Below are 25,327 nucleotides of genomic sequence, written 5' to 3'. Positions count from 1 at the left end.
ATATCGAAGAAAGTTTACTTCCTGAATGCGATAATGGGGTGCGTTATAACGAAAAAGAACCGCAATCATCGTTTGAAGGATGTTTTGCCGGAAGTGAACATTCAAATTGGTAACAGGGTGAAGCCTAACAGTTTCCCTTACAAGATCGTCTTCGTCTTCGGTAATTCTCAATTATACTAATTAAAATTCCTAGTTATGTAATAGTATTACTTAATTATATAAAATTCTTTACATATGTTAGATGATTAATGAGAAAATAAATTGTTAAACAGAATGATTAATCATCATCATCATCATCATCATCATCACGAGGTGATCCTCTTGCTTCATTGATGAGGCCGGTATTCAGCACACGGCTCCTTAAAGTGAATTAGAGAAGAAAGTGATTCACGTGCTTCTTTCTAATGGAACAAATGCAGCTCTGGTTTTTTTTTTGTTCCTGTGGGAGGCTGACTGTAACATTTACAATCCAACTGGGAACATATTTTAGAGTCAGTGAAATTGGGTCTAAAATTTATTGAACTTTGGTTACTTTCTAAAATTTATTTATTGCTCCATAAATAAATTCATAAAATCGTTCTGTTCAAAGATTGATTTTACAATCATATATTAAAAGCATGAAAAATGGGACGGTCTCCAAAAATCGGGGATGGCTATTTGTCCTACCGATGGGCATGATCTATGACTCTGATAAGGTCCCGACTGCTTCGTTTGGAGATGCATTTATGCCTTTCTGATCAATTTCTTTAAATTTTCTATTCGGTATAGTTTTCTTCTCTCTTTCCAAAATTTTTCCACCATATATTTATGGAATAAAGAATACAGAATATAAATGGATGCAAATTATGTAAATTTTCTTTATAATGAATGTTGGCTTGATTTCCTGGATATTCGGTATTTTCTCGTTTATTAATGGAACAGTATATTAACATCTGTCTAAAGTTCAAAGATTTATACAAGTTATCATAGGTTTAATTCAGATTTTTACATTTACAGAAAGATCTGTAAAGGACTATAAAGTGTTTAATGCAATATTAGTCATCTAATATAAAGTTATTTGAATTATGGTTTCTATCAAAATTTCATAACTAGAATACTATTATTAATTTTTCTGCATGGTTTTATCAATACAGGTATGTGTCATTTAACAATAGAGATACTACATTCTGAGAAATATTTTGTTAATCAATTTTGTCATTAAACAAAAAATCATAGAGCCTACTTAGAAAAATTTATATGATATAGTTTACTATTAATATAAGCCATATAAATACCTTTTAACCAGATGATTATAGAAAGTGTTTAGAGGTTTGTGGGTTGAAAGGGCAAAAATCAACTTATTTTCTTAATTTTGTGTTATTGGGTGAAATTGTTCATTATTGTATTAACAAAGAAGCACATATATTACTACGTCATATGTTTTTTATTTTAATAAATGTATTAAAACATTAAAATTTATAATCCAGCAATTTTTATAAAATGTACAAACGTTTCAACATGGGCAGAAACACTTGCACTTTTTATAAAAATTGCTGGATTATAGATTTTAGTGTTTTAATTCAAGTATGACCAGTTTTAAGTGATAGTATTTAATTAATGTATTTCTATATAACTGGTTTCTTTTGTAATTTTATTGTATGTGTTTAATAACATTATTCTGAGAAGGGGTCTGTGACCATCTGATTAAAAAAAGGTCCATGAAACAATAGAGATGAAGAACCTTGATATAAGCTATATGTAACACAATTTTAATACAGTAAGTATCTATGTACAGTACCTAAACATAGAAAAAGTATAGGTGATTATGAATTTTTCAGCTCTAACATAATCTTATGAGACGGGTGTTGTATATGTAGTTTGTTGTTAAGTGGAAGGTTGTTAAGCAGTGTACACCTGTACATCAAAATCAATTATAACATAATGAAGTTTTAATTTTTAATATTAAACCTCATATCGTGTATATAAGGGACAAATCATAATGGAATAATACTTAAATTTGTTTATTTTTTAAAAAAAATATATTAAGTAACTTATCTACGAAGCTGACTTACTTGTGTGTTCTCTGATATATAAATCACATCAGTAGCTAAATCAACTAAATGCATTGGTTGCTCAAAAGTGCTTAGGAAAATTGATATTTAGAGTGATCTCCAACAATGCAAACTTTTGTTATAAATTTAAAAATTTTAAATGAGAAATTAGCCATTTTATAAAAAATTGAATAATTAAATAAAATTGACATTAATCAATTATACTAATATTACTTTTATCATTACAATGCATTACTGTATTTTGTATAAATTATTCTTTTTCTACGGAATCAAATTTCCTACTACAAAGTCTAAGTTAAGAGCATATACACAATGAATAATAATAATATATATGAAAAACGTAAAATTTCTGGAAATATTGAATCAGTTTATTTAGAATATAGTATTGTATTCATTTTGCAAACTAATTTTTTATGAAATAAATGTATTACAAAGTGTATCATATTAGATTTTATAGGTTTTTCAACCCAGAAATTTCTAAACAAATTTAATAATTTGTTAATAAGGACTTATTAACTTGTGTTATTATTTTGAAAAACTATTAGACTCTTCTAGATTTTTTGTTTTTTTTTAAAAAAACACTGCTATAATAAATGTATTTATCATATTACAGTAGGATTTTATTATAACAAATTTTGTAATAATGAACTTTTCAGAATAACAAACTTTTAGATTTTCTTCAATCCAACCTCCATTGAAATCTACAACAAAAACTTTCAATTGTATGAACATATTTATAACAAACTTTCATTATCTGAAAAATGTATATAAAATCAAAATCCTGGATTGAACCAATCATGAACTCATGAACTTTCAATCTTTTAACCAATCATGAGTTCATGATTGGTTAAAAGTTACACCAGAACTGGATGAGATTACAAATGGGTTTGATAAAAAAGAAGGCACTCTTAAAAGAGGAACAAGTTGTTATAGACACAAGTGTATGTATGGTTGTTTAAGTTTCTTTTAATTTTGTTATTTATCTTTTTATACTTCACTTTCTTAAGTGAAGTATAAGATAAATAACAAAATTAAATTAAAGTTGCAAGGGTGTGATGACATCCAGGGGAGGGAAATGTAGTTTGCTCTTCTTAGTATAGGAAACCAAAACAAATGATTTTAGATGTAAATTAAATTGATGAATATAGAACTAAACTGCTTCATTTAAATGAAAGAAATTTAAAAAAGATGTTAGTATCATACTGTATATAACATTTTCTTTCCTATTTGGACTTCACTTTAGCTATTTAACTTACTTGATAATAATAATTTATATACATTATTCATTACAAAATACTTTCACCTTAACAAATATTTTTGAGAATTTCTTCAAATTCATTATAGATTTCACTTTTTAATTATAATTACAATGGTTATAAACAGGGCCATGGAGGATGATCATGAACTCTGGGACTAAGGCCCAGGACTATTCTTTCTGACATGATATTCTTGGTATATAACATTCTATTTTTTCACTTTTTATGCTTGAAATTACATAAATTGATTTTCTAGACTTTTAATTATATTTAATAATAATTAAAATATTATTATATAGATTCCAGCCTTGTCCCAGGATTTAAATCCAACTTCCTAACCCTTTCATTGGCCCTGGTTATAAATGTATTTAGCATAGTAGTTTTATAACTAATGCTTTAATTAATAATTAAATAATTAATGCTATTTCTAATGTTGCTTACTAATGAAATGAAGTGGGATGAAATGGATTGTTTGATTGTTTAAGTATTGTTAGGCTTATAGCAATATATTTGTTTATTTATAGAATGAAGTGAAATAACATTTCATTCTATGTATACAAAGTGAGCCAAAATTCTCCAAACTGATTTCACAAAATTGTGGTGAGTTTTTTAATGCAAATAAAAACATTTATATATCATAGTTATGCTTCTTGATTTCTTAGACTTTGAAAATATTATTGCAGAGGATGTTAGAAGTGTCCCTCCATGTTCCTACAAATGCATGCAGTGAGATATGTTTGTAGCCACACATCTTAGTGCGACTGGAGAAATGTTATTGATGGTAGCAGTAATATTTGTTTACAAGGATTACAGGTCTCTTATATTATTTCTGCATGTGTGTTCTTTTAGATAACCTCATATGAAGAAGTCAGATGATGACAAATTGGGAAATGTGGGAGGAAATCGCACTATGCATCATGCATATGATTTGGATTTGAGAAACACCTCCAAAAGGAAAACACATTGTACTTGTTAAAGAGACATTCTTATGCATGTGGATAGCCTACACTGCTGCATTATGATGTTGAAAAGTCAATAGGAAACTGATGCAGGTTGCACTAACCTTCATCAGTTTCCTATTGACACTTCAGCATATCTGGTATTATTTTGAATTTGCCATTGCAGAGTTTATTTAATTGCTTTAGGGCATTGTTATTGTCTTTACATGTTCTCAAAGATGAAAGGAAGGCAATGAATTTAGAAATTTGTAGCACACATTAACAACATCAATATAAAATAAATATATATATATAATAATAAATATAATACACATTAACAACATCAATATAAATAAATATATATATAATAATAAATATAATAATAAAAAATATTAAAAGCAGAATTTGGGGACTAGGTTCTTCACCTTGTATTTTTTGATAAAATCACATCTTATATTACTCAAGACTATAATATTAGATATAACCTGTAAGAACTTTTATTCATTTTAATGGATGCAAAAGATATATACTTCAATATTATTAACTAATTATTAATAATGTATTATTTTATCAAATTGCAATATAATATAAATTCTTATGTATGTGTATTATGGTCAGGAAACTTATGTATGTATATTGTACCAACTGATAGAAAACAAAGAATTTATACTGTATGTAAATATGTCTTTTGCTTTATACTGTTTATATACACTTTTACAACAATATTATGTGCAATAAATAAACATAATGTACTGTACATTTAAACTGTGTTATTTATGTTGTTAACAAATTTTCTGGATATTTGGTCATCTGGATTGGGCCCAGTCCCATTTGAGCCAGATATAAAGTATTCCACTGTATAAAGTAATAAACTTTAAGTTATTTTTAAATTAACAAGATATAATATTCAATTGGTTTAGTATTATTTAATCTCAAGTTATTTTGAAGATTGTCAATGACAAAGGCAATTAATACTTTTATAGTTGTTCTAAATGATATTTTTTATTTCCATTATAAATCTGTTTTAAATCTTAGTTTCTTAATTTTGTACATTTAGATATTAATGAAATATAAATAATATAATGATAATATAAATGTTATCATCATCATATTAGTTTCATGTTACACTCAGTGTTTTATCCAGTTTATTAATTACTTATAAAAGAAGAAATATAAAAACTTATTAGATAAATTTATTTTTAGTTTTTTTTTAATCTTTTGTGATTATTATTACATTTTTAAATTAATTAATTGTATTGTTTAGGTGGACCTGGCTCAAGAAAAGGCAGAATTGTTAATGATTTAGTACAAGGCTATGGCTTTCATGTTATTAATGCTGAAAATATTATAAGACTAAAACTAATGGAAAAAATTAATTCCGAATCTGAAGAAAGTGAATTAAACAAATATATGGGATCAGCTAAGGATTTTGAGCAATTATTAAGGGTAAAATGTTGTATATTTTTCATTAAACCATGTGAAAAAATAATTTTTTTTTCAACAAAAAATGAATAATGAACTTTGTTTTTCATTAAATTTAAATTTGTCAAAATATATATTTAATATATTATAAACTGAAAGTAATGTATTTTTAGCATAGTATTTTTCAATCCAAATAACTTAGAGAATCATGTCCATAACTTAGGTTTTATGAATAAATATTATCAGTTTTATTTGAATAATAACTGCATATCTTCTGTAAAGCTTGAAATAATAACTACCTTTAAATAATAGCTGCATATATTATTCAAGGATTTCTGAAAACTTAGAGAAATGTAAAATTAATTACTGTAAATTGCAGTACCTATGTACTATATTTATTTATTTATCAAACAAACTTTGTAAATATGTAAAATGTACAATATACAGAGGTGTAGTTTTTTAAGTATTTGCTTATTACTGATATGTAGAAAGTAACACTTGTTATAAAGAAAGATACCAGTTGCTATTTCAAGTATAATTTGCTTTAAAAATAAAGCTTTCATGAATAAGTATTTAAATATTTTGTATATACATGCTTGAGGTCCATTATTAATAAAGGAAATAACTGCTCTTGAATGGTAACCAGAGAAAACACAGAATAGTAACACAGAAAAAATATGTAGTTTTAAATTGTGGTTGCATCTATTATTTGAATAAAATTGGTATTTAAGAAAAATATAACATACTTGAAAATAATAAAAGTTGTAAATTTCTGATTTAAATATATAATAATGATTTTATTCTTTATTTTATATCATTTTTGATAAGATTTAGATATTTTATTTCATAGTTTTAAATTCTTAATATAGCATTTAAACTTAGCATTTTTATTGTTCAATAGAAGAGACCTAAAATTTTGACTTTACAATGGGTATTAGAAAAGATCTCAGAAGAATTGCAACAAGCAACAGAAGAAGGTTGCAAATATTATTTAATTGATTTAGTACCTAATTTAAGAGCTATATTACAAGTATCTACATTCATAAAAGATTGCAATAAAGAAATGGAACAATTTGAAAAAGAGGTATTTGATTTTGTTTTGTTTTAAATAAAATATTGTTAATATATATTCATGATCTTACATGAAAGATTTTTTGATTATTAATTTATAAATAAACATGTTTAATTTAGTGGCCTTGTATGTTCGCTCTTAATCTGGCACAATCTGAAGAAACAATGGTAGAAAATATTTCTACTGCTGTAGCAAAGAATCCAAATCATATGCAGAAAGGAGGACAGAGTGATGAGAAAGATTTTACAAAGACTAAAGTATTAATTCTTTTATTTTAATAAATAAAGACATTTATTTGAGAATTTTTTAATGTTTTATTTTAAATTATTCTAGAAACGATATGAAGAATATTCTTCCAGTGTAAAAGAATTTTTGAGATACTTTGAAGAATCAGAAAGATTAGCGACTGTTAATGTATCTTGTGGAGTAGCTGATCTCATTTGGTCTAGAATTTCTGAGTTTTTCTTTAGTATGGGATTCAAAAATAAAATGGCAATAAATACAGTGATTTTATTTATTTTTAGTAAGTTGTATTATTTATAATTTAAGAAACTATGCATTTTAGGTTTTTGATTAACTGAACAATTTAATTCTAAAGCACTTCTATCAATGGAGGGCTTCAGAATTAAATTGTTCAGATAATTAAAGATCCTGTTCCACTAGTTATTGTTACTGTAGTAATTGAAATTACAGAACCAAAAAAATATCTAATTATGTCGATAGCGTCCGGAACTTGTTTGCCGTTCGTGTGTACCCCTACTTACCCACTGCTCATAACACATCCTAACAGTTCTATCAGAACGGTTCAGATGGCGGCCAATCCGGCAGTATGACCATCTTCCTCTCAATCCAACAATGCGACCTCTCTTAAACTCACTTAACTGAGTGTAAGGCTGTCGAATGCGTCGTAGAGGCATGTCTGTCACTCAATGAAGTCAAAACCATGAATAAAAGTGCAGAACATATGCACAAGTCGTCACAGCGTGCACCTTTATACCAGGCAGCGGAAACATTTTTTCCCCTCTGGTGGCGATATAACATAAGAACCTACTCTCAAAAGNTCCTTTAGTCACACATTCCACAGTTTAGTCAGTATTACTCATACTGACTAAATTGTGGATATTTTCTGTCCATAATATAAATTAAGCATGGTCTTATAATCTAATATGCATTAGTGTCCTGTGCAAACAAGCCAAAGTATTAATTTCTTTCTGAATTTTTTATAGGAAAATTTTTTGAAAATTTATTTTTTCTCCACAAAATATAATTTCCAATATTATTACCAATAATAAAAAAAAAGATATCATAGATGAAGTATATGAAATTTCTCTCAGAATTATCAAATATATTCATTTATAAGTGATTTTCATTTATAATGAATTTAATTTTAAAATTTTCTAAATTTTATCTTATAAAAAGCATATTCTAGTAAATATTTTATTAAAAGAGAATTATTCTTTTTGTAATAGTCATAACATCACATAAATGATGAAAATAGGACATAAATCTCTGATGTAATATGATAATTAGATAGTCATTAATATGAAAAAGAGTGAAAGATTTTAAATGATTTAAAATATTATTTTTTTATTTTACAAAATTAATAATTTAAGCTTTGAAATTATTATTTGGATATTACCAACAAAAACAATAAAATCATATTTTTAAATATAAAATTTAAACGTTTTCATAGAGTTAACAACATAAATATTTCAATACTACAGATTTTTTTAAATTTAAAATATAGTTATTTACAAGAATTGTTATGAAAAATTTTTTAATATTCATTTCTTCAGAAACAACAGAAGTTCAACACAAAATATAACAAATAATGATTTAAGTTTATATATTATTTCCAGTAATTATCTTATAATGGAATTTATTGATTTTTATGATTTTTCATCAGATTATTAGTAATAATTGCTAATAATATGTTTGTGTAAACTGTTGCAAGATTGTTATTTAATAATAAATTTAAAATATTATGTGATAAAATAAAATTCATTTGCACTTTTCATTAATTTAATAAAAATTATTCGATTTATCCAAGTATGGTATTTGAGAGATAGAATTGTAAACATACATGTCAAATCAGCTGTAGAAGAATAAGATAGATAAATGAGTAAACTTTATAAAGTAAATATTTAAAACCTTGCTGACGGTATTTAATTTTTAAAAATAATATAAAAATATGCAAGGAAAAAGTTTTTTTGTTTTCTCTCTCTCGTTTACATCAGTGTTTCCATTTGCATTATATTGTAGAGGCAGAGCCTCAAAGAAAAGGTCATATCTGTACACGAAAGTTCTGTTTTTGGACCGTCACTGACATGAACGATAGAAAGTAAATGAAAGCAAGAACTTTTCCTTTTGTATTTTTGTGATATTTTTATACTTTGAAAAATGAGGAAACTTTCTTGTTTACCTTATGAATTAATAATTTGCTGTTAATGAAAAAATGCAAAAACAAGATCAATAATCTGAATTATTGTTAAAACTTCATTTCATGTGTTAGTGTTAAAAATACAAAAATATTTATAATCACTTTGATTTATTAATAGACAAAAATTTGTTAACTTCTTCCCAAAATATACATATTTCAGATAATTAAGACACTCTAATGAATTGACAAATTTTTAAGATTTTTCATTATTATTATTTGTTTAATTTTTTTTATTTATGAATTCTGTTTTTGTAAATAGAAGGAGATGATATATCATCAATAGATCTAGAAAAATATCGAATGGAATTAATTCATGCAAATACATTGATGAATATATCAAATGCTTCTTTGGTAAGTATTTTGTTTTCCTTTCAAGTAAGTTATATTAAATTATAAAATAATTTATTTTAAAATACAAAATACAATTTATAAGTATTTCTTGTTTGTAGTGAGAGTGATAAATTTTCATTTGTTTAGTATTTTCAATTCTGAACAGTAAATGTTCATTGTAATTATTTTTCATAGTTTCTTGGCAAATAATGATCAAACTGTTTTAAATCTAACTATAGATATATCAATTTTATGTTGCAGATATATATTATTTCTCTTTCTGTAACCTGCACCAAGTTATATAACAGAAATATCCATTATAAATCTGACAAACTCAAGTTTTGTCATCAAAAACAAGAAATAAAATAATTTAAAACAATGTTATTATCTGTAAAAAATGTTTTATAAATAGTTTTACACAAAAACTACTATAAGATATTACTAAAAATTTAAATGTATTATGTTTTAATTNTTGCTGTTAATGAAAAAATGCAAAAACAAGATCAATAATCTGAATTATTGTTAAAACTTCATTTCATGTGTTAGTGTTAAAAATACAAAAATATTTATAATCACTTTGATTTATTAATAGACAAAAATTTGTTAACTTCTTCCCAAAATATACATATTTCAGATAATTAAGACACTCTAATGAATTGACAAATTTTTAAGATTTTTCATTATTATTATTTGTTTAATTTTTTTTATTTATGAATTCTGTTTTTGTAAATAGAAGGAGATGATATATCATCAATAGATCTAGAAAAATATCGAATGGAATTAATTCATGCAAATACATTGATGAATATATCAAATGCTTCTTTGGTAAGTATTTTGTTTTCCTTTCAAGTAAGTTATATTAAATTATAAAATAATTTATTTTAAAATACAAAATACAATTTATAAGTATTTCTTGTTTGTAGTGAGAGTGATAAATTTTCATTTGTTTAGTATTTTCAATTCTGAACAGTAAATGTTCATTGTAATTATTTTTCATAGTTTCTTGGCAAATAATGATCAAACTGTTTTAAATCTAACTATAGATATATCAATTTTATGTTGCAGATATATATTATTTCTCTTTCTGTAACCTGCACCAAGTTATATAACAGAAATATCCATTATAAATCTGACAAACTCAAGTTTTGTCATCAAAAACAAGAAATAAAATAATTTAAAACAATGTTATTATCTGTAAAAAATGTTTTATAAATAGTTTTACACAAAAACTACTATAAGATATTACTAAAAATTTAAATGTATTATGTTTTAATTTAAAGTAATTACAAAAAACATGATGTACTATACACACAAAGTTTTTTAATCTATTTTATTTTTGCAAATATAAACTGATTAGTATATTGAATAAATATAAAATTGACACAATATATATATAAACCTATACTTAATTATATGCTTTATATCTATTGCAGATATAAAATGCACATATTGTTATAGTATTTTCAAAAATCTACTTATTCACTTTTAAATTTTGCCATTGATATCTTATAAGATATATTGTAATTATTTTTTGAATAGTACAATTAATTAGGAAAACAATGTGAAAATAAGTATGAAAATTTATTATAGTCATGAATATCTCATACACATTATTAAAAAATGTATAAATTTTTAATGCAGATTGCATTGACTCTCACAAGATAAGTTTTAACAACTAAGATGATTCAGATTTATATTAAATGATTATATAAAAAGCATTTATAATTCTAAGAAACTACTAAAATGGAGAATTGTCTGAATTTGTATAATTTAAAATGATAGGCAAAATAAGAAGTTTATTAATGGAAGTTATTAAAGATAGGTTAAATATATTAGAGAAAAAGATATTTTAACATAAATACTTGTTTCAGGAGTTCCTATAAATAAGCTTGTTCAAATGTTTGCTTTTAATTAACACATTGTCTTGTAATACAAGATAATTTGTTGTTGATTATTTTAATGTGTCAACAAATCAATTCCATTGTAATTATATACATTTTAATAAAATAAACAATTGCTTATATGCAATGTTATAATTATTATGATATCATTAGTATGTTTATCATAATAATTGATGCAATATGATAATGTATTGATAAAATTTATATCGTTTATACTTTAGGAGGATTTATTTCTAGCTCTAAATGAACATATTAAAAATTCAAGAGTATCTATTGAGTCATTTGTAGTGGATCTCAAAGATTATTCTGTGTTTGAAAAATTACAAGAGAAAGTAAGAATACTTTAAAGTTTAAATATTTAATTCAATAAAAGATTTTTTATAACAACATTTAATTATATTTTTATAATTCTTATTGTCATACTAATGATTGCACTTCTTTTTTTTTTTTTGAAATACCAATGTTAATTCAGAATTGAGTACAGTAATACCTTGACTTACGCTACCCCGACTTACGCGAACTCGGAGTTACGCGATTTTCAAATCTCGTCGATTTGTCTTTTGTTTGAGCGCCACGCAATTCTTGATTACTCCCCCCCCACACTATTGTTCAGCTTAAATGTTGGGACATGTCGCGCGGAATTGACACATAGCTACAATTTATTTTGTGTTTGTTATATCTACGGAGACTCAAGAGGCTCTATGTGGTGATTTCTTGTAACCGTGAACGAATCAAAAGACAAGATAAGATTAATGAGAACATTTATTAGCTTACATCCAACTTGGATTTTACACAAATTGCGAAATTATACCCTGACTTACGCAAATTCGAGTTACACGGTTATCGCTCGGTCCCACCTATCGCGTAAGTTTGGGGTATTACTGTATTCTATGTAGTAATCAAATTAATCATTTGAGAAAATGTCTACCAAATAATTCAATGATATTTATAAAAATAATTACATAAAATTTTAAGTAAAGTAATAGAAAATTTAATGCATTTTTTATTAATTTAAATTCAGGATTATATGCATTATTAATAAACTAAAAATTAAAAGTTAATATGAATCAGTTTTATATGAAAAAAATATAAGGACATATTGTTATATTCTAGTTAGAATTTTAAAAATAACAGATGTATAAATCTGTTTCAACACAATTACATTACTTATGTACAATTAAAATAAATTATGTAAAATAAAATAAAGATTAGGAATTGCAGTCCTGGAGAGATTATTCAATGTTGGCATTACAGGATTGCAATTTTCTTAATCCTAGAATTCATTGTTCTTATTTTTGATGAATGACAGCACATTATAAATTCATAAAGTATTAATCAGTTCTTCAAAAATTACATACATGGTGTGTTCAAAAAGTATCGGACCTTTGGTCGGCAAAAATAAATTTATTGACTTTGAGGTACAAAACCCTAATCCCCTTCAAAGTAGTCTCCTTGGTAATGTATACACTTCTCCCAGCGTTCCTGCCATTGCTGGAAACACTGCTGGAACGCATCTTTTGGAATGGTTATCAGCCGGTCCGTCGCATTTCGCATGATGTCTTCTCTCGACTAAATTTGGGTTCCTTTTAGCGGCATTTTCAGCTTGAGAAATAGCCAAAGGTCACACGGAGCCATGTGGAGAGAGTACGGAGCGTGACGAACCACAGGAGTATTGTGTTTGGCGACGAAAGCCCGAATCAGATGCGCAGAATGGGCGGATGCGTTATCACGATGGAGCTACCAAGTTTTGATTGACCACAGATCCGGTCGTTTGCGTCGCACTGTATCGGAAAGACGACGAAGGACCTTCTGGTAGTACTCCTTTGCGATGGCTTGGCCTTGTGGTGCGTACTCACGACACACCACCCCATGAGAGTTGAAAAAACTGTCAACATGACCTTTGATATTGCTGCGGACCTGCCGTGCTTTTTTTGGCCTCGAGGATCGTCCCCGAAAGCCTGCTGAATCTTGCGAATGGTTTACGCTCAGGTATCGCCAAGGTTTTTGGCAAAGTTTGATGTAATATCGCTGCTCACGTTGTTCAGTCATTTTCCAGCTTAGTGGAATCCGACGAGAGCGCACTACATGACCTCACTCATAGGCCGATTGCCAACGACTGACGCTTCCTGCAGGCGGGAAAAAATTCAGGGCTGTGCATGACTGTCCCCCTCCACAACTCCACCGAAGGAGGCCTCTCGCACATCATTGGTTTATGCGGAAAAAAAAAGATCCGATACTTTTTGAACAGACCTCGTAACTCATTTCACATTAAAAATTATTTAATTATTAGTGCCACTTACAGAAATTTCTGATTTTTGCATTTCCTAAGATCATTTCTGAGGATCCAGTGAATTTACAAAACATATATTTACTTGATTTATTCTAGTTCAAATAATTAAACCATTAAAGTAATTCATACATTTTCTCAAATGATGCCAATTGTTATATATGAATTATTATGGTTGTTTTGATTCTTGCATGGCATATGAGAATTTAATACATGTATAAACATCTCAAAACCTAATATGGACAAACAATTGCCGTAATATTTTTTGGATACTATTAATAATTAAATTTTAAGTAATTTGTTATATGCCATCTCTTTTTAAATATAAATAATTTAGAATATTCTGGAAGAAAAGAATTGGTCCAGGGTAGGACTCATACCCGCAACTCCTGCTTACTGTGCAGATGTGTTGCCAGTTACATTACTCAGACCGCAAGTGATTCTCCATTTCCAGACATATTTAGTCTTAGATATAGCCATCCATGGTTGCTCACAGTGCTGACTGAGGATGACTCCTATGCCCACAGCCTTACAATAATCCAATCTGGCTCTCATCCTGCTATCGCTTTACCCCAACATAGTGTATACATTGATGGTTATACCTAATATTAAGTATGTCTGGAAGTGAAGAATCACTTTGGGGGTCTGGGTAGCAAAACTGGCAATGCATCCACATAGTAAGTGGGAGTTGCAAATTTGAGTTGCAAATTTGAATTCCACACTGGGCTGACTCTTTTATTCTAGAATATTCTAAATTTATTTATTAAATATTAATTTATTAAAATTGTTAAATTTAATAAGAGATGTACAACTTCGGTCATACATATTCTAAAATTGGAACGATACAGAGAAGATTAGCATGGCCCCTGCGCAAGGATGACACGCAAAAATCGCAAATTTAATAAGAGATGGTATCTAATGTCTATTTCTAGTAACAAATTACTTAAAACATTATTATTAATAGCAATAATCCAATACATTACAGCAATTGTTTGGCAATGAGAATTTAAACTGAAACTATTCCGAATACTTTCTATCTTCTAAAATTCTGTTTGTGCAAAGATATTTTGTATGAATGCATATTACTTGATTTTTAAAAATCATATTTAAAAACTTAATTTTTTTATACAAAACAGTTGTGGATCATTCAGGCTCTCTTTTTAATCAAGAGAAAGTCTAGATCCAGAAAAAGTGAACCTGGATAATAAATTGTATAAAAATTTTTAAAATTTCTGTACTTACTTTAATATACTATTATTAATCATTACAAAATTTTTTTTGAAATTCTATTAAATTCTGTTTAATACAAATTTTCTAGGATGACAAGCAGATATTTTTTGTTGATGGTGGAGAGAATCATCTTCATCAATACATATATGTTGGATCTCAAGCTAGTAATTGCAAGAAAAATTTATTTGAAGTATCTTTCAAAGCAGTATCCACTACTGAAAATGAAATATGTTTATTCCCAAAAGAAATCCCAACTGAAGTTTGTAAGCAGCTAGCTGTTCTTTATGCAGATACGAAAGAAGTTGTTTATAATGGAGAGCTAAGTAATAATAATAGATCATTATAATACTTCCAAACTTGTATAACACTTCCAAATGTTTTTACAAAGTAGCTATTATTGAAGTTAGTATAGTGTTAAAACATATATTTTTGTTGTTTTACTAATAATACAATACTCAGATCGATATGAGTAATTTTTTATCCTTTTAATTGTAAGAATAATGTTTTTAGTTATATATTTTTTACATTTTCATCATTGTATGGTGTATAATTATAATATAAGCAAACCACATTTATTATTATACAAATTTATTGTATAAATAATTTAGTGTACACCACAATATATTTAATATATATTATGAAAAATATAAATAAGAATTTTGAGATAAATCAGTCTTATATAAAGTAAATTCTGCTTATTGAATCAGATATTGTTAGTCAGTTATTTAATTAATATCAAAATTACCATGTCCCAAGACATATAAAACTAAAATATGCTTATAAAACTATGCTTTTGTAAGCAACATTTTGGTTACAGTTATCATTATCTTCAGGTAAATAGGCATTTTTTAAGCTGTTGTTTCCTACTATTTCCTTCAATATGTGCTGATATGCAAGAGTGTTATCAGTTATCTGTGTTATAGTATGTTAAATATTAACTATTAATATTTAATCATTATTTGCATGCAGTATAGTAGTTTAAATTGCTGAATTTCTTACTTCCGTTATATATTGGATAACTTATAACTTAAAGGCTTATTAATTAATAGTATCTTTTTTAATTCTAACATGTTTTTCTAATATCAGACTTAATAAAACTAGAATTTCCACTAATTATAGCTTTATTTATTTACCCCACTTCTTGATAACTTTTATCGATATAGGCTAGTCCCAAAGTGATTACAATAAGCAGAATCTACAGTACATTGTATTGATATATTTACATGTAAAATTTAATAACTTTATTTATTTAAATTTAATAAAAATTTGTGATTAAGAAATTAAATTTTTAAATTAGATAATATTTTGGCAAAGAAATTGTGAATTCAAAAAATTTTAAAAAATATGTAATGAATGTCAAATTATACCATTTAAAAAATAGCACTGTATTCTCACTCAAGATCATTATTCATACAAATAAACCTGTTACATGCCAAAAATAATCATAAAAAGAAAAGCACAGTTTTGCAATATTAAAGAATTAGCAAAAATTATAAGAAATTCATTATTTTCAAACATATTATGAGGAATTATTTTTACAAAAAAATAATAATGATAATTTTTTGTTTATGCTCTGTAAAAATTGATTCTTGATGATGAAATTTATGAAAAATAGGACATACTCAAATGCATTCACTAACATATTTTGCTTAATTGTCTAATGGTTGTGTTTTAAAATCTCAAAACAATGTTTTTCTTTGTGACTATCATTCTGTGCATAAGGAAACAAATTACATTATCAAAATAACACTACTTTTAAACAAAACCAAAATGTTGAATAACTTTAAACTCTACAAATTTTAAAAACTCATTACATCACTTTAATGTTTTAGATATAATTTTAATATATGTTTATTCTGAAAGTTGAATGAGAAACATTAAAAGTTTAATGCAAAACAGGAGATAAATAATAATGGTTATTTTTAAAACACTTTTTAAAAAAGTGTTTTAAAATAGAACTTTAATAAATAGTCAAATTTGAAATGTCTGTGTACTTTAAGATTGATTTTGATTTATTGTTGTATATTCTACAAAATTAAAATTTTTAGATTTTTTTTTTATTTGAAATGTTTTTCTTGAGTTTGAAATTAACTATTCAAATAAACAATAAACTCTAACAAAATTTTTATTTTTACATTTTTCTTATTTAAACTATTTTTGTCCTTGTGAAAATAGTTTCTGTATTTGTAAGATACCAATTGAAAAATATTTTTAAGATTTTAAATTAATAGAAATTGCTTTTTCTCAGAATTATTTATTCACAGATTGGAGAATGATTTTTTTCCATTAAGAATATTTAATAGAAATCCATTAAATTATTATTTCACTTGAATAAACATTTATGAAATTTGTTATTTGTATTAAATATAAATAAATTATTAATAATAGAAATATGTTTTGAAAATTTCCATAATTAATTAATTATTTTTTAAAAAATGCTTTGATTGTAAATTCTAATTTTAGTAGTGCAATGGCTTTTCTTGATGGCTGTATTAATTTTGATTACTTTTTAAAATAATACTGATAGAAAATTGAAAAAAAATTTAAATTTATTTTTCATGCATGAATTTTACAAGCATTAAAATATATATTTTAAAATGTTATTATATGTGCATTACATATATTTTTTGAAATTTTTGTTAGTACATAATAATAAATGCCCATAAATTTTTTGAAAACATTGTTAGTTTTAATCTAGATTGGATTGTATTTGTTTTCTGATGCACCATTATTTAATGGGCTATATGGTCAATCTCAGTTTTATTCAATATAGCTAGATATGATATACAGATTGGTCAGTATGAACAGAGGCTGGAGAATAACTCTATTCTTCATACTCTGTTCTTACTTCCCAAATTTTTATGAAAATAAGTTATTTGAATCCAGATTTTCTATGGTAGAAGAGTTCTTTGTAATTTTATCCATTAACTGATTAATGACACAATAATCTTCTTACAATAAAATTAATATTCTCAGCTTTTAAAATTAGAAATTAATTTCAAAGAATTTTTTTGTTATTTATTTGTGATAAATAAGGTAAAGAAACATTAACATCCAACAAATATACCAGTATTTAATGGTTAGATTGCATTCTGCAGAATAATGATGAAAAAACCTTTTGCAGCCAGTTATAGACAAATAAGAATATTGGTCCAGGAATCAGAACTTGTTTATTTTGCAAATGATTTTTAGAAACAATTTCCAAAAGTCAGATCATAAAATTTCTTTCTAAAATCTATATTTTGAGAAATTATGATGAAATTGAATTCTCTTGGGTAAAATATTACAAAATAAGTTATGATTTTTAACCAGTCATTATTTGTGTGCAACTGTTTACTTAAAATAGTTATCTTATTGCATTTTCATGCCACGTTTGTTTTTTAGTTTAATTATTATGATTCTTTTTATTTTTATTTTGTTGTTATCTATGTAAAAAAAACTATATCATTTCTAATATCCAAAAATTGAGGACATGTTACATTTTATTATTATTTATGTACTTTGTCTTGTAGGTTTGAATTTTTGATATAGGTATTATTTTGGTTTTAATCATCCTTTCATGTGTGTCATTATCTAGATCAGGGATGGCAAACCTTTTTGAGTCTGCGTGCCACATATTAAGCATATTAAGCATACTTTCCTTTAAAAATAATTATGCGTGCAGGAGTTTTAGACTTTTAGTAACTATATTTAAATTTGGCAGAATGGCCAAGTGGTCAAAGTGATAGCTTATTGCTCTTGTGGACCCGAGATCAAAACCCCAGAAAATTTTCAGGTGGTGATCCATTCTTCACCATCTAACTGTTCAATTTGGAGTTAGCTAAATAAAAAAGCCCTCTTAGTGCCCACAGGCAAAAAAAGTTTTAAAAAGATTGTTAAANTAATGAAAGTCACTTAGCGTGCACAGGCGAAAGCCTGGGGCCGTTTGGGCTACCAAGCTGTCTCAAATCTGTGAAACCATAACTGTGACTTATACCGACGTCCTATTTCTCTCTTTTCTCCGTTATCACTAGGCTATGAGTCATGTAATTGTAAAATGGGAAATCTACGACGGAAAAGTGACGAATCGAAAGTATCATGAGCGCGTATTATGATGTATGCTTAGGCATATGTGGACTAGAGCAATAGAGGAAAGAGAAAGTGAAGAGCAAAGACGAGCGCTTAAAAAGAAGGATAGGCAGGGTCAGACCCTCGGATGTGAGACGATTCTCGAACAAGTAGGTGTGTACTGTACATGTGCTGATCTTTCTAATTATAAATTGTGAATACATGTGACTAATATTATTTTGTGCATGTTATAAGTTATAAATAAATATAAACAAACAACACTAACCCGATAACATTAAATCTAAATACCAAAATGATTCATTTACTGTGCTTTTGATATTTACTGTTTTTAGGTATTAGATATTTGGCCGAATAGTGAAGAATAGGCCGAATACCGAATAGTAACTGAATATTCGTTACATCACTAATTCTCAATTATAAAACATTTTTGTATTTATTTTTAATGGACAGCAATTCCAAAAATAAATTTTCAAAGAGAAAATAGACAAAATTAATTTCCAAATATTATATGTAAATATTGCATTGATTGGAAAAAAATGTTTAATTATAGATGTGAATCAGCATTCTATCAATTAGCAGTCAGATACTATGCTGCTGAGCCTGGAAGATTTCACAAAGCATAAACATAAATCATTCAAGATTTTTTTAACTAATTTTCTTGAAAAGTTTGAGAATCATGCTTTCTTTGCTTGATAAAGGTTGATACCAAGGTTTATCCACACAAACAATATCACTGAAAACTGTGATGACCATGTCATGACCTCCCCTTGTTAGAAACTTAATAGAAGTATTATAAATGTTGAAACATTTACTACTGTAAACCAAGTGTTGAATAATTGAATTTTTTGCTGAAACTCATGTTTTAATAATTAAAAGCAAAACAAAAGATTCCATAGAATTTATAAAGTAAGATGGATAAGTCAAAAAATTTTATGCTGACAATGATAAAGATAAGCAATCAATGTAATTGAGAGTTAGCATATTTTCTAAAGTTAAAAAATATGTTTAATTTCATAATTTCCAATTTGATCTCTAATTTTTAGCTACAGAATTTGTTACAATACAGTTTATTATTTTATATGGAATTTTGCAAATAGATTTATGTAAATAATAATAATTATTATAATTTTTATATAAAAATTATAATAATTATTATTATTTACATAAATCTATTTGCAAAATTCCATATAAAATAATAAACTGTATTGTAACAAATTCTGTAGCTAAAAATTAGAGATCAAATTGGAAATTATGAAATTAAACATATTTTTTAACTTTAGAAAATATGCTAACTCTCAATTACATTGATTGCTTATCTTTATCATTGTCAGCATAAAATTTTTTGACTTATCCATCTTACTTTATAAATTCTATGGAATCTTTTGTTTTGCTTTTAATTATTAAAACATGAGTTTCAGCAAAAAATTCAATTATTCAACACTTGGTTTACAGTAGTAAATGTTTCAACATTTATAATACTTCTATTAAGTTTCTAACAAGGGGAGGTCATGACATGGTCATCACAGTTTTCAGTGATATTGTTTGTGTGGATAAACCTTGGTATCAACCTTTATCAAGCAAAGAAAGCATGATTCTCAAACTTTTCAAGAAAATTAGTTAAAAAAATCTTGAATGATTTATGTTTATGCTTTGTGAAATCTTCCAGGCTCAGCAGCATAGTATCTGACTGCTAATTGATAGAATGCTGATTCACATCTATAATTAAACATTTTTTTCCAATCAATGCAATATTTACATATAATATTTGGAAATTAATTTTGTCTATTTTCTCTTTGAAAATTTATTTTTGGAATTGCTGTCCATTAAAAATAAATACAAAAATGTTTTATAATTGAGAATTAGTGATGTAACGAATATTCAGTTACTATTCGGTATTCGGCCTATTCTTCACTATTCGGCCAAATATCTAATACCTAAAAACAGTAAATAACAAAAGCACAGTAAATGAATCATTTTGGTATTTAGATTTAATGTTATCGGGTTAGTGTTGTTTGTTTATATTTATTTATAACTTATAACATGCACAAAATAATATTAGTCACATGTATTCACAATTTATAATTAGAAAGATCAGCACATGTACAGTACACACCTACTTGTTCGAGAATCGTCTCACGTCCGAGGGTCTGACCCTGCCTATCCTTCTTTTTAAGCGCTCGTCTTTGCTCTTCACTTTCTCTTTCCTCTATTGCTCTAGTCCACATATGCCTAAGCATACATCATAATACGCGCTCATGATACTTTCGATTCGTCACTTTTCCGTCGTAGATTTCCCATTTTACAATTACATGACTCATAGCCTAGTGATAACGGAGAAAAGAGAGAAATAGGATGTCGGTATAAGTCACAGTTATGGTTTCACAGATTTGAGACAGCTTGGTAGCCCAAACGGCCCCAGGCTTTCGCCTGTGCACGCTAAGTGACTTTCATTACAAGCGTTTAGCTTTCCGAAGTCTATGACAACAATTGTTTGGCATTNTTATTTATTACTTTGAAAGACAATTTTAAGAAAAAAAAATGAAATTTTACTCATTTACTGTAGCATGCACTTTTTAAAAAATGTGACACAGTATAAATGAGTAATTGATATATGAAAAATGAACAGAATTTCATACTGTATCTATTGTATTTGATATATTTGAGGATTTGGTGGCAATGTTATTTATTACTTTGAAAGACAATTTTAAGAAAAAAAAATGAAATTTTACTCATTTACTGTAGCATGCACTTTTTAAAAAATGTGACACAGTATAAATGAGTAATTGATATATGAAAAATGAACAGAATTTCATACTGTATCTATTGTATTTGATATATTTGAGGATTTGGTGGCAATGTTATTTATTACTTTGAAAGACAATTTTAAGAAAAAAAAATGAAATTTTACTCATTTACTGTAGCATGCACTTTTTAAAAAATGTGACACAGTATAAATGAGTAATTGATATATGAAAAATGAACAGAATTTCATACTGTATCTATTGTATTTGATATATTTGAGGATTTGGTGGCAATGTTATTTATTACTTTGAAAGACAATTTTAAGAAAAAAAAATGAAATTTTACTCATTTACTGTAGCATGCACTTTTTAAAAAATGTGACACAGTATAAATGAGTAATTGATATATGAAAAATGAACAGAATTTCATACTGTATCTATTGTATTTGATATATTTGAGGATTTGGTGGCAATGTTATTTATTACTTTGAAAGACAATTTTAAGAAAAAAAAATGAAATTTTACTCATTTACTGTAGCATGCACTTTTTAAAAAATGTGACACAGTATAAATGAGTAATTGATATATGAAAAATGAACAGAATTTCATACTGTATCTATTGTATTTGATATATTTGAGGATTTGGTGGCAATGTTATTTATTACTTTGAAAGACAATTTTAAGAAAAAAAAATGAAATTTTACTCATTTACTGTAGCATGCACTTTTTAAAAAATGTGACACAGTATAAATGAGTAATTGATATATGAAAAATGAACAGAATTTCATACTGTATCTATTGTATTTGATATATTTGAGGATTTGGTGGCAATGTTATTTATTACTTTGAAAGACAATTTTAAGAAAAAAAAATGAAATTTTACTCATTTACTGTAGCATGCACTTTTTAAAAAATGTGACACAGTATAAATGAGTAATTGATATATGAAAAATGAACAGAATTTCATACTGTATCTATTGTATTTGATATATTTGAGGATTTGGTGGCAATGTTATTTATTACTTTGAAAGACAATTTTAAGAAAAAAAAATGAAATTTTACTCATTTACTGTAGCATGCACTTTTTAAAAAATGTGACACAGTATAAATGAGTAATTGATATATGAAAAATGAACAGAATTTCATACTGTATCTATTGTATTTGATATATTTGAGGATTTGGTGGCAATGTTATTTATTACTTTGAAAGACAATTTTAAGAAAAAAAAATGAAATTTTACTCATTTACTGTAGCATGCACTTTTTAAAAAATGTGACACAGTATAAATGAGTAATTGATATATGAAAAATGAACAGAATTTCATACTGTATCTATTGTATTTGATATATTTGAGGATTTGGTGGCAATGTTATTTATTACTTTGAAAGACAATTTTAAGAAAAAAAAATGAAATTTTACTCATTTACTGTAGCATGCACTTTTTAAAAAATGTGACACAGTATAAATGAGTAATTGATATATGAAAAATGAACAGAATTTCATACTGTATCTATTGTATTTGATATATTTGAGGATTTGGTGGCAATGTTATTTATTACTTTGAAAGACAATTTTAAGAAAAAAAAATGAAATTTTACTCATTTACTGTAGCATGCACTTTTTAAAAAATGTGACACAGTATAAATGAGTAATTGATATATGAAAAATGAACAGAATTTCATACTGTATCTATTGTATTTGATATATTTGAGGATTTGGTGGCAATGTTATTTATTACTTTGAAAGACAATTTTAAGAAAAAAAAATGAAATTTTACTCATTTACTGTAGCATGCACTTTTTAAAAAATGTGACACAGTATAAATGAGTAATTGATATATGAAAAATGAACAGAATTTCATACTGTATCTATTGTATTTGATATATTTGAGGATTTGGTGGCAATGTTATTTATTACTTTGAAAGACAATTTTAAGAAAAAAAAATGAAATTTTACTCATTTACTGTAGCATGCACTTTTTAAAAAATGTGACACAGTATAAATGAGTAATTGATATATGAAAAATGAACAGAATTTCATACTGTATCTATTGTATTTGATATATTTGAGGATTTGGTGGCAATGTTATTTATTACTTTGAAAGACAATTTTAAGAAAAAAAAATGAAATTTTACTCATTTACTGTAGCATGCACTTTTTAAAAAATGTGACACAGTATAAATGAGTAATTGATATATGAAAAATGAACAGAATTTCATACTGTATCTATTGTATTTGATATATTTGAGGATTTGGTGGCAATGTTATTTATTACTTTGAAAGACAATTTTAAGAAAAAAAAATGAAATTTTACTCATTTACTGTAGCATGCACTTTTTAAAAAATGTGACACAGTATAAATGAGTAATTGATATATGAAAAATGAACAGAATTTCATACTGTATCTATTGTATTTGATATATTTGAGGATTTGGTGGCAATGTTATTTATTACTTTGAAAGACAATTTTAAGAAAAAAAAATGAAATTTTACTCATTTACTGTAGCATGCACTTTTTAAAAAATGTGACACAGTATAAATGAGTAATTGATATATGAAAAATGAACAGAATTTCATACTGTATCTATTGTATTTGATATATTTGAGGATTTGGTGGCAATGTTATTTATTACTTTGAAAGACAATTTTAAGAAAAAAAAATGAAATTTTACTCATTTACTGTAGCATGCACTTTTTAAAAAATGTGACACAGTATAAATGAGTAATTGATATATGAAAAATGAACAGAATTTCATACTGTATCTATTGTATTTGATATATTTGAGGATTTGGTGGCAATGTTATTTATTACTTTGAAAGACAATTTTAAGAAAAAAAAATGAAATTTTACTCATTTACTGTAGCATGCACTTTTTAAAAAATGTGACACAGTATAAATGAGTAATTGATATATGAAAAATGAACAGAATTTCATACTGTATCTATTGTATTTGATATATTTGAGGATTTGGTGGCAATGTTATTTATTACTTTGAAAGACAATTTTAAGAAAAAAAAATGAAATTTTACTCATTTACTGTAGCATGCACTTTTTAAAAAATGTGACACAGTATAAATGAGTAATTGATATATGAAAAATGAACAGAATTTCATACTGTATCTATTGTATTTGATATATTTGAGGATTTGGTGGCAATGTTATTTATTACTTTGAAAGACAATTTTAAGAAAAAAAAATGAAATTTTACTCATTTACTGTAGCATGCACTTTTTAAAAAATGTGACACAGTATAAATGAGTAATTGATATATGAAAAATGAACAGAATTTCATACTGTATCTATTGTATTTGATATATTTGAGGATTTGGTGGCAATGTTATTTATTACTTTGAAAGACAATTTTAAGAAAAAAAAATGAAATTTTACTCATTTACTGTAGCATGCACTTTTTAAAAAATGTGACACAGTATAAATGAGTAATTGATATATGAAAAATGAACAGAATTTCATACTGTATCTATTGTATTTGATATATTTGAGGATTTGGTGGCAATGTTATTTATTACTTTGAAAGACAATTTTAAGAAAAAAAAATGAAATTTTACTCATTTACTGTAGCATGCACTTT

The 25,327-nt window shown here is 26.0% G+C and overlaps 1 protein-coding gene and 1 non-coding gene across 2 annotated transcripts; both read left to right on the top strand.

The window, feature by feature from the left end:
• Window positions 1-3: 3 nt before the first annotated feature.
• LOC111627443 lies at window positions 4-16,824 on the top strand. The gene is made up of 8 exons (XM_023371009.1): window positions 4-160; window positions 5,510-5,691; window positions 6,569-6,751; window positions 6,859-6,996; window positions 7,073-7,262; window positions 9,439-9,530; window positions 11,632-11,742; window positions 15,016-16,824. The coding sequence occupies exons 1-8, from the start codon at window positions 34-36 to the stop codon at window positions 15,271-15,273; spliced, it is 1,281 nt and encodes a 426-aa protein (XP_023226777.1). The 5' UTR covers window positions 4-33; the 3' UTR covers window positions 15,274-16,824.
• On the top strand, window positions 14,503-14,608 carry LOC111627454. Its single transcript, XR_002757009.1, has one exon. It is a non-coding gene; the product is annotated as a U6 spliceosomal RNA (small nuclear RNA).
• Window positions 16,825-25,327: the final 8,503 nt, after the last annotated feature.

The sequence above is a fragment of the Centruroides sculpturatus genome, unplaced genomic scaffold (genome assembly GCF_000671375.1).
Source record: "Centruroides sculpturatus isolate CEXI.00-Female unplaced genomic scaffold, Cexi_2.0 scaffold281, whole genome shotgun sequence".
NCBI classification, from domain to species: domain Eukaryota; kingdom Metazoa; phylum Arthropoda; class Arachnida; order Scorpiones; family Buthidae; genus Centruroides; species Centruroides sculpturatus.
This window is presented reverse-complemented; position numbering and strand designations above follow the sequence as displayed.